This window comes from Leptodactylus fuscus, chromosome 5 (assembly GCF_031893055.1).
Source record: "Leptodactylus fuscus isolate aLepFus1 chromosome 5, aLepFus1.hap2, whole genome shotgun sequence".
NCBI lineage: Eukaryota > Metazoa > Chordata > Amphibia > Anura > Leptodactylidae > Leptodactylus > Leptodactylus fuscus.
Genome location: NC_134269.1, coordinates 80185980 through 80197687, shown reverse-complemented (window position 1 = coordinate 80197687; position 11708 = coordinate 80185980). Strand labels below are relative to the sequence as shown.

Genomic DNA, 11708 nt, shown 5'->3' with positions numbered 1-11708 from the left:
GTTGGGCAACGGTACCAGTGGGTCAGGATCTTAAAGTTTTTCTCCTGCTGCATGGTAGCAGTAGCTTATGGGATAGAAGGAATCAGCGGGCCCAATCAGCAGCGTAGAGACGAACACCCAGGTAAATATATTTTAGATATTTATTAAATGTTAAGTTTTATTTGTCATATAATTGTGGATCTTTGCTTGCTTGCAATACAAATTACCACACTGAATCTACACATTCTTTTCCTGAGGTTAAACATCAAATTTACGATAAAGGACTATTTCGGACAAAATTTTTTTTTTTTAAAAAAAGGTCTGGTAGTGCTATTAATGGGTTCATAAGTGCACCCTTAGCAATATGAGTGATTTCTGTTTTTCTCTAGGAGCTCCTGGCATCTTCTGCATTTGTTTATTTGGTGTAGCTTCCTGTGCTTCTACCCTACAACTACTTAACGGTTTGCCCCCTTCCCCACCTCTCAAACCCCCTCCCTGTCTCCCTAGCTAGCCTGCCCACTACTAACCCTTCCCAACTAAGTAACTACAGACACTAGCCACATTATACTTACCTGTCTTCATATCTCCTCCTCTTCTTCATATTTGCCTGGTTTGGAGGAGATGGTTCGGCACTGCAGGCCTCCAATGCTTCCTGGAGCTGGGACTGACGTCACTTTCGGAAGTGAGGTCACAACTCAGATCCGGATCGGAAGCAAAAGAAACTGGATAAGTATTGTGAGCTGGCTTCCCAGGCACTATTGCGCATGTGTGGGGAGCCGGCACACCAAAGAAAGAAGAGGAGGCAGCCTTCCCTGGATGATGCGTTGGCCCGGGTCCAGAGGAAACTGATGTAACGGATTAGGATATGGTTACCAATGACTCGTTACAGGTATGATTTTTTTGTGTAAAGTAATTTTTTTTCAACTCCCTTGGCCTATTTAGAAAAATAAAAGTTGTCCGGTCAAAAATTTAAGCAATACTGTGGTGAGGTCTGCACATATAGAAATTGGGACATAACTATAGGGGATGCAGCGCTTATAATCACACATAGGCCCAAATCCTCTCTGAAGGGGAGGATGGCAAAATATATTATAAACAGCACTGTAAATAGGACTAGGGTTAAAGGGATTCTACCACTAAAACACATTTTTTTCTAGTTAACATGTCGGAATAGCCTTTAGAAAGGCTATTCGTCTCCTACCTTTGGAAGTGCTCTCCGCCGCGCCGTTCGTTCAAAATACCGGTTTGTACCGGTATGCTAATTAGTTCTCTCGCAGCGATGGGGGAGTCCCCCATCGCAGGAGCAGCGATACGGGGCGTCCCCATTGCAGCTCGAAAACCGACAGCAATTTTGCGCAATGCGCAGTACGTTCGGCAATCTTCGCCGAACAGAGCGTACTGCGCAGGCGTCCGTCAGGACGCTGAAGAAGGAAGGGGAAGATACCCAAGACCATAGAGGCGGCGCTGAGGTCGGTTTTCGAGCTGCAATGGGGACGCCCCCATCGCTGCTCCTGCGATGGGGGACGCCCCCATCGCTGCGAGAGAACTAATTAGCATACCGGTACAAACTGGTATTTTGAACGAACGGCGCGGCGGAGAGCACTTCCAAAGGTAGGAGACGAATAGCCTTTCTAAAGGCTATTCCGACATGTTAACTAGAAAAAAATGTGTTTTAGTGGTAGAATCCCTTTAATGCTAGTGGAAGTCTGACTGCTGGAGTGTCATATTTACACTGCTAAGTGTGAGGGTTTGAACCTAGAGGGCACTGTAGAGCGACCAAAAACAGGGTTAAAAGGACCCTGAAGACACCCATAGGAGAGAAAGGGGCTCAACTCCAGAGGGAGTGTACGCAGCAGGAGAGTGCTGCTAGTGGCCTGCAGGAGCAGGTGCACTGTGAACCAGTTGGAGACAGACAGGTGGTCTGTCCCAAGAAGACTGGAATCCAAAAGGAGCCCATCTCCAGAGGGGAATTGTTACTGATGACCTGCAGGAGCAGGTGGAAAGTGGACCAGTTAGAGACAGACAGGAGGTCTGTCCCAAGAGGACTGGACTCCACAAAGGAATTTGAGCCAGACTGGTGAGAAGAAACCTCAGAGTATCTTGCCTCAGTAGAATAGACAGGGTTCCAGAAGTGAGGTAGTGCCCTGTGTGTGGGCTAGGTTGTTTGTTGTTTTTGTTCCTGTTATAAGTTGAATTTTGGTTTACATTATCTGATCTGCTGTTTATTTGGCACCCAGCGCCACCAACACCTCTGTAAATCCAGGAAAACCGCTTACCTTTGAGGCGAAATTACCCCAAATTATCACATAAGGTTATAACAAGTGTGAATTTCACCCTAGGAAAGCAGAATGGAAGAGAAAGTCTGGGAAAGTTGGGTGGTTCATGTAGGTCTGCACACAAATGATCTCTTAATCCCACTATCCCAGTTAGTCACTGTTAGGGTATGTTCACAGAGTTTTTTGCACGCAGATTTTGAGGTGGAATCCGTCTCAAAATCCGCCTGCAAAAATGGCTCCCTTTGAGTTCAATGGGAGCCACTCACTTTTTTTTCATTTAGCTAATAGCGGAAAAAAGAATTGACATCCCCTATCTTGCTGCAAATTCAGTTGCGGCTTGAGATGCGCTCCTGTTTAGGCCCATTCATCCTGTATTGGCATCCTGTCACGGCTTTCCGTGTGGAATGTTCACAAGGTGGAAAAGGATTCCGCAACCTTCTTGGCCGTGTGAACATCCCCTTAGTATTATACTTGTTTTGTATATTTTGTGTACTGTATGTAAACCCTCAAATGTAAAGTACCATGGAATTAATGGTGCTATATAAATAAATCATAATTTTAATGAGGGTTAATTAGCAGCCAGGTAGAAGGGCTCTATAAGTGGTGTATTAACCCTCCCTGCAATGTTCCCTGTCTGAGGAAGGAGTACTTGGGGTTAGGGCTTGTGGGAGCCAGAACAATATGCGTTGGTGTGAACGTCTGTGTTTCTGGTTATATTGGGTAGTAGGCCGAGGGTCTCGTAATGAGGGACATTGAATTTCTAGTTAATAGCCAGGTGGCTGAGGGTTTGTGCTGAGGTGTATGAGTTATTTGCTGGGAAGACCAGGATAAAGCTGAATGTGTCTAGTTCTGAAATGTGGTAGAGAATTGTAAATTTCTGATGTGACAACCATTCTGACCAAGAAACTGTGATCCCATGAGCTAAAATGACCCAAAGATGTCAAACCGTAATAAATGTATATATTCTAGTACATGGAGCGCAGTGGCGTAACTACCGCAGAGGCGGCTGCCATAGGGCCCGGGCCATTAGGGGGCCCGGTGACAGCCGCTACCGCTGCGGGTTGTTTTTTTTTCAATAGTCCGTTATGGGCCCTATTCACTTGCCGATCCTGGCTGGACCGGCGCCTGATGGAGCGCATTGAAAACCCAAAACCTACGTATCTGACAGAATTAGAATCACAATTTCTATGAAGTAAATATTGTGCAAAATGTATGATGCAATTGTGCCGCCTTAGTACATTAGGCGGGTGTACAGTATACATTGTCATAAACAAAGCACAACTGCTGAAGCTAAACACCCCCAATGTATGTGTATGAATCTCTATAGTAACACTTGGTATGTTCTATAGACGAGCATGTTACGTATAGATCTCTAAGCATGTGGCCAGCACAATGCCGGTTATGATGGAGGTGAGGAGCGGGAGTTCTTGTCAGTGCGGCATGATGTGTGTAGTAGTTGTTGTCAGGAGCAGTGCGCCTGCGCAGTCCGGGCGCAGCCTCCGCTCCTCTCCAGTGAGCGCCGTGCGGGCTGCTGGCGGCTGCAGTGGGACCAGGTGTTGGATTTAGCCGGAGCGCAGCTGTAAGGGGGCAGTTCTGCCTTGTGTACCTTAATGCCCCCGTCCCCAGCTGCCCTCCTCGCCAGCTCCCATCCTGCTACTAGCTCCTAGCCCTCTCCCCTCCCCGTCCTCCAGCCTTACCATGCCCCTCACCCCGCTCCACGCCGTTCTACGGCACTAGCTGCCCTCTCTCCACCCCTCTCCTGGCCGAGCTGCCCCCGTCATGTCCCTCCAGCAAACGGAGGTGATATACTCGAGGTCGGGGTAAAGGCCTAGTCTGCAGAGCTCCTTCCGTCCTCCTGCTTCCACCCCTCCCCACTCCCTCACACACATACACACACCGAGCCCAGCATCAGCAATCATCATGGCAGAGGAGCAACAACAACAACAAGCGGCGAAGAAGCAGCGGCCCGAGCAGCCTCAGCTGCCCTCGTCCTCACCAGGGGCACTGCCAGCTCTGGTGACAGGACTGCAAGGGACAGAGGCCAATGCACTGCAACAGAAGATCAAGAACTCCATCTGGTAAGCAGCCCCATGCCACTCTGCCCTGTCATTCATTCATCTACCATTTTAAGTCTGCACATGCCATCCTCACATATATACACTTTACATGTATGTTACAGTGATGTCATCAGCTCCAGCTATATGTCATGCACAGGGCTACACGTGTAAAATTCTGAATACATTGCTTGTGTACACAAATACTGTTTTATAATATATATATATATATATATATATATATATATATATATATATATATATATTATGTGTACACCTCAGTATATACATAGGTGTGTTTGCTGCACATATCTCTGGATACTACACAAGTGTGTAAATCTATACAGATGCTTTTTTTTTTTTTCTTCATATATGTACACTTTTATTGCACACATGCCATAACATACTTTGCACATATTATCTCATATATGTGAGATGGCTTGTAAACACACAATCTCATCCATGTGTGTGTCATGTGACCTTACACATATGTATGTCCTGTACATTCATTATCTTTTACCCATGGATTGACCAGTGTGTGTTTTGTTTTTTCTTTTCGTTTTTTTACATACACGTGATATGTGACCAGAGCATGTTATTTCATACATGTATATATCATAGTGTGACCTTTGCTTACATCTTCCATCATGCATGTGTCAAGTGTAGTCATCATTTGTTAGACATTAAGTGACCTGTTCTCATGTCATATCTTACATATATGTAGCCTATGTGGCCTGCATACCTGAGGTGCATTTCATTTGTGTATATGTATGTAAACTGTATACCAGAGGTGTCATCTCGTACATGTGCCGCACAATAATCCCTGGTCACCTGGGCACATTCATTGTTCATTTGCAGCCTGGTGCAGTGTATAAATAGAAGTTGGTAGTGGCAGCTCTAGATGTGTGTTATATGTGGTGGAGGAGGGGCAGGTGAGATATTTATTTTGCTGTTACAGGGAAGGATGATGCATATAGCAGATTGCAGGTCTGGGTGCAGGCAGCGTATACAGTGTCATCTAGTGCCTCATAATTACAATCAGTATCGCCCTGCAGATAATACTAAAATGGATGTGGTCATTCGTCTCCTCGGGGATGAGATATTTGTACCAGAATAACAAAGGTGGTTAGATGTAGTCTCATTTGCTGAATGGCTGGCTGCTATTTTTTTTCTAGCATCAGGTCACTAGACTGATGCATTGTGGGAGTGTCTTATACTGATGGATAAAAATCACACCTGTTTAGATGGCTTATTGGCATGATCGGCACCCATACCATACACATCATGTTTCTTCATTAGGATACATTTATGATTAATGTGTCTCATGAAGCACCAAGCTAGTCAAATGAGACAGATTTTTTTTTTTTTTAAAATAAAAACCCCCTCTCCTCTGCACTGGGTTGGGGAGGAATGGTCGGCAGAGGCTGTTTACATTCCCTTGCAGCTGGTATCATGTCATATTTCTAACAAAATGGCTACTGAGTGCAGACCTTGATTTAATACATATAGACACCATTTCGATGCATAATTTACATTCCCTGTGTATTCTAGCAGATTTAATAAATGCAATTTACAGCCTACCTGCCGTATCAAGTTGTCGTCTTTGCATACAATGGCATCTCATGTAGTAATAGTAGTAGTGTGCTTTGGGCTGTGGTTGCCGTGTTCATGGAAACATTTTATTTTTCTTGCAAGCTCCTTCTATTGTACTAGTAACAGACATATGCATTGTTTGTGGTGCCAGCTGTGCAGCACAGAGCATTCACTGCAGATCTGCCAGTATCAGGTTTGTATTATGAAGGTGTTTTTGTATGTGAAGAATAAATTTAGTCGTGCAGGCTGGTAATAGATTATACTACAAAGAATTGTCATTGCTTTTGGGACCTAACTGGTTAAATTGATGTGAACAAGATTAGTGACGATCGGAGGACTTGATCCTATGACCTTGTAGATTCAAGTGCAATGCTCTTAACACCAGATCACACATCCACACCCATTTAATAATTAATAAACATAATCTGCCTGGACTGCGCCGCGTCTCTTGTAGCTAGTAGGGATGTGATGTGCAGACTGCAGTGTTTTAATATAATAAAGGCACATTCGCTTGGATGTCACCAAATTGGTGTGACAAATGGCAATTGTACACTTGCTTTGGTAGCTAGTCTCAACATAACTGTGACTGATTCTAGCAATGTCAAGGTCATATAAGGTGCATTAAATGAAGAACACATGTTGTCCTAGAGCAGTTGTGTACTGCTGAGATTCCCCAGTACTCCATGTGAAGTCTTGCTTAGGAGGTGCTTATTTCTGGACATCACAGTTGTGTGGGATGTACTCTTTGGGATATTCCATACTTTTTTTTATTTTTTATTTTTTTTCAGTATTGATGATTTTTGCAGTCTATTGCCACTGGTAGTTTATCGAACATTGATGGTGGTACAGTATGTGCCCCTGCCTTTAATCACATTTATCATTACAGCATTTATCCTAAAATATTTGCAGGATAGTATTGTTGGGATCCACAAACAATTTGCCTGACCTATGAAGATGTCATAGCAGTGGATCTGACCAAAACTGTCTGACTTGATTGACTGCCATGCAGGTGATCTGGCCATCACTCTGAATTATATAAGCAGATGATAGTTGGACTTGAATGTATATAATTTTTTTTTTAGTCTGGCTAATAAAAACTAAATGTGTTGGTACAAAGAGGCAGCCAACCAGTTTTATCCCACAGTGATTGAGATCACCCAGTATGACCCATCTTGTCAGCCACCGCATTAGATTGTTTGTGCCTCCTACTTAATGGGGTTGTCCCAAATTGTAAATGAAATGCATTCAGCAGGGGGAGGGCTAAAACTGAATTTGTATTTATTCTTCCCTGTATCCCCTTCCCTTTCTGTGCTGAGCTGGCTGCCACTGTTTGTATACAGAGCGGCTGCAGCGGTGACATCATATTGATGGGACCACTGCATCCAGTCACTGTGCTCAGCATTATGAGCTGAGAACATTGATTGACTGCAGTAGTTGTCAGTGTGTGCTTTGTGTACAGAGTGGCGGCTGGTCCAGTGCAGGAATGGAAGGTATGATACCAGTATGTATGTATGAATGCTTTTCGTTTTATTATCTTGTACAAACCCTTTAAGGCTGTTGCCAGATAGTGTACTGAATGTGGCTATAGTTACGTTCAGTACTGGGGCCACTGATGCTTTCACTTCTAAGTGAAATACCAATTTAATTTCAGTTATATCTTATTACTGACTACGAGTAGCTGCAAAACCACATAGCCAATAGTGAGAGAGAGCTGTTTCACGTAGGGTGGTGCCACATAATGTTGTTGTGACTATAGCTGCACCAGTCTCTGGGTTGTCAGTGCTTTCACTACTCTAAATGAAACAGATTAATTTCAGCTGAATATTATTACAAGCCTTGAGGTAACCAGGGCTGTGGAGTTAGTAGGCCAAACTTCTGACTCTTCTCTTTTTCTACAGTCTGATTCCTTTATAAATGACAGCCATGGTCAGTCAGACGTGGTAAAGATTTTCTAATTCATTAAAAAGCTAGTGATGAATTTTTTTTATTTTTTAATGTAGATTGTGAGCCCCATATAGGGCTCACAATGTACTTTTTTTTTTTTTTTTTTTAATTTTATTTTTCCCTATCAGTATGTCTTTGTAGAATGGGAGGAAATCCACGCAAACACGGGGAGAACATACAAACTCCCTGCAGATGTTATTCCTGGCGATATTCGAAGCTAGGACTCCAGCGCTGCAAGGCTGCAGTACTAACCACTGAGCCACTGTGTTGCCACCCAAAGCTAGTGATGAATTTTCATGTTAGTAAATATTTAACAAATTACGTATCTAATTATTCAATATAAAAATTGTAGAATTAAAAATAGTTAATCTTTTGACCCCACCGAAAACTGGTAAGTAATCATATAGTCAACAAAATAGGCTATGTGAATTACCATAATCAATAACCACAAATAAAGACAAAATCCACTCAAACGTACATATAAAACATATACATTTTATTAATACATAAGAAGTGTGTAACCAAAAAAAGATAATACAAAAGATACAGGGGAATGGACAAATTATCTTCAAAATACACCAGTAAACCACTCAAATGGTAATGTGTATGAGAAATCCACCTGAAACTGGTCCTGAATCTCGCCCCCACATCAATGGTAACAACAAAACTGTGCGGCCATTAATGGTGTAAACATACCTTAATCAATGTGTTTTTCCAGTCTAAGGCTCCATGGGGCGTCCCGCAGCAAAAAAGCGGGGGAAATGTTTTGTGGTTCTTCCCACAGTGCTATAGACAAAGTTTCGAGAGGATTCCTCTGTGGACTTTGTTTCAATTATACCTATGGGGAAGCCGCCGGCGTTTCTGTAGGTATAATTGACATGCTGCAATTTCCAAAACCGCACCAGTTTTGGAAATCGCGGTGTGTCCGCACCATGGTTTTTATCGCAAAGTGGGCATGGGATTTGCAAATAGCGGCATTTACGCCCCATGGGGCCTTAGCCTAAGTGTATGTTCACATTGCGGAAAATGAAGAGGAATATTTGGCAATGGTCTAGCCGGGAAGATCCTGATGCAGGGCATTGGCATTCCGTTGCAGCTTTCCGCTGCTGGTTAGGCCCAGATGAATAGGCCTTATCTTGAGCCTGCCATCCGTGCCTCCTATTGAAAGCAAATCTGTGGCACATTCCACTGTGTGAACATACCCTAAAGGTACCTGTACACCTTAAACAGGACCGGTCACCAAGCACAAGATGCTACTGTGTTAGCCAAAAGTATTGGCACCCCTGCAATTGTCAGATAATACTCAGTTTCTTCCAGAAAATGATTGCAAGCACAAACTCTTTGGTATTAATATCTTCATTTATTTTGCTTGCAATGAAAAAAACACAAAAGAGAATGGGAAAAAAAAGTCAAATCATTGATCATTTTACACAAAACTCCAAAAATGGGCCGGACAAAAGTATTGGCCCCCTCAGCCTAATACTTGGTAGCACAACCTTTGGACATAAATAACTGCGAACAACCGCTTCCGGTAACCATCAATGAGTTTCTTACAATGCTCTGCTGGAATTTTAGACCATTCTTCTTCGGCAAACATCTCCAGGTCCCTGAGATATGAAGGGTGCCTTCCTCAAACTGCCATTTTGAGATCTCTCCACAGGGGTTCTATGGGATTCAGGTCTGGACTCATTGCTGGCCACTTTAGAAGTCTCCAGTGCTTTCTCTCAAACCATTTTCTAGTGCTTTTTGAAGTGTGTTTTGGGTGTTTGTCCTGCTGGAAGACCCATGACCTCTGAGGGAGACCCAGCTTTCTCACACTGGGCCCTACATTATGCTGCAAAATTTGTTGGTAGTCTTCAGACTTCATAATGCCATGCACACGGTCAAGCAGTCCAGTGCCAGAGGCAGCAAAGCAACCCCAAAACATCAGGGAATCTCCGCCATGTTTGACTGTAGGGACTGTGTTCTTTTCTTTGAAGGCCTCTTTTTTTTTTTTTTCCTGTAAACTCTATGTTGATGCCTTTTCCCAAAAAGCTCATCTGACCAGAGAACATTCTTCCAAAACATTTTTTGGATTTCTCAGGTAAGTTTTGGCAAACTCCAGCCTGACTTTTTTATGTCTCTGGGTAAGAAGTGGGGTCTTCCTGGGTATCCTACCATACAGTCCCTTTTCATTCAGACGCCGATGGATAGTACGGGTTGACACTGTTGTACCCTCCGACTGCAGGGCAGCTTGAACTTGTTTGGATGTTAGTCGAGGTTCTTTATCCGCCATCTGCACAATCTTGCATTGAAATCTCTTGTCAATTTTTCTTTTCCGTCCACATCTAGGGAGGTTAGCCACAGTGCCATGGGCTTTAAACTTCTTGATGACACTGCGCACGGTAGACACAGGAACATTCAGGTCTTTGGAGATGGACTTGTAGCCTTGAGATTGCTCATGCTTCCTCACAATTTTGCTTCTCAAGTCCTCAGACAGTTCTTTGGTCTTCTTTCTTTTCTCCATGCTCAATCTGGTACACACAAGGACACAGGACAGAGGTTGAGTCAACTTTAATCCATTTCCACTGGCTGCAAGTGTGATTTAGTTATTGCCACCACCTGTTAGGTGCCTCAGGTAAGTAACAGGTGCTGTTAATTACACAAATTAGAGAAGTATCGCATGATTTTTCAAACAGTGCCAATACTTTTGTCCACCCCCTTTTTTATGTTTGCTGTGGAATTATATCCAATTTGGCTTTTTGACAATTCTTTTTGTGGTTTTCCATTGAAGACAAATTAAATGAAGATATTAATACCAAAGAGTTTGTGCTTGCAATGATTTTCTGGAAGAAAATTATTTGACAGAATTGCAGGGGGGGCCAATACTTTTGGCCAACACTGTAAGTAACCTACTTTATTGATGTAGCAATGACAGAGACTTCAAACTCCAATAGCAATTTCAATGATAGATCCTTTATTACCATTCCAGTGTAAAGGAAGTGATATGTATAAACAATACACATCCAATTATACATATCTATACTCTAATTGGATGTATATTGTTTGTACATATCACTTTCTTTACACTGGATCGTTGATAAATAAAGGATCTATAATTGAAATTGCTATTGGAGTTTGAACTCCCTGTCATTGCTATGTTGATGGGTTGGGTCCCTACTTCATCTCCCTTGAAGATTTTATGTACCCAAGTGCTGTTTCACACTACCTACCAATGCTTTATTGATGTGGCACAGCAGCACCCATTTAAAAGATATGTCTTGTAGGTTATATGTAAATTGGCTTTTGTTGTCCAGATGGGCTGTTACCTTTTATTTCAGTGAGATGGGTTTACACACTTGGGGTAAGCGTACACGGCGGAAACCTTTTCTGCCGTGTCACTTTTTTGCGTGGCTAGCTGCGACGGGATGGCATCCTGCTCCTGACTAGGCCCGAATGAGTGGGCCTAAGCAGGAGGGTGACTCAGCCGCGGAATCCACATGAAGATGGGGCATGCTGCTTTTTTCCATCACTAGCTGAAAAAAATCGCTAGCAGAAAAATAAGCGAGTGACTCCAATTGAAATGAATTGGAGACATTTTTGCAGGTGGATTCCGTGTCAAAATCCGCCTGCAAAAAAACTTTGTGAACATACCCTTAAAGGGAATCTGTCAGGGCAATTTGGGACCCTAAACCACTCACCTTATGGACCTGGGGTTTAGTGTCCCAAATTGCCCTGTTATAATGCAGTCTATGGCTGCATTAAAAACCCCCCAAAAAACCCAACCAACTTTATATTCACTCCTCCGCTGTGCTCCTTGCGCCAGCGCAGTTCATTCATGAAGCCGTAGGAGTGCGCCTCTATTTCAGTATGAATGCCCTTT

The 11708-nt window shown here is 43.3% G+C and overlaps 1 protein-coding gene across 1 annotated transcript in view; it reads left to right on the top strand.

Annotated features, from left to right (window-relative positions):
• Positions 1-3673: 3673 nt before the first annotated feature.
• The window catches only part of RFX7 (regulatory factor X7), a 74105-nt gene continuing 66070 nt past the window's right edge, over positions 3674-11708 (top strand). Inside the window, exon 1 of the mRNA XM_075273486.1 lies at positions 3674-4333. Coding sequence (XP_075129587.1) covers positions 4176-4333 — 158 coding nt within the window. The 5' untranslated portion in view covers positions 3674-4175. The remainder of the gene's footprint in view (positions 4334-11708) is intronic.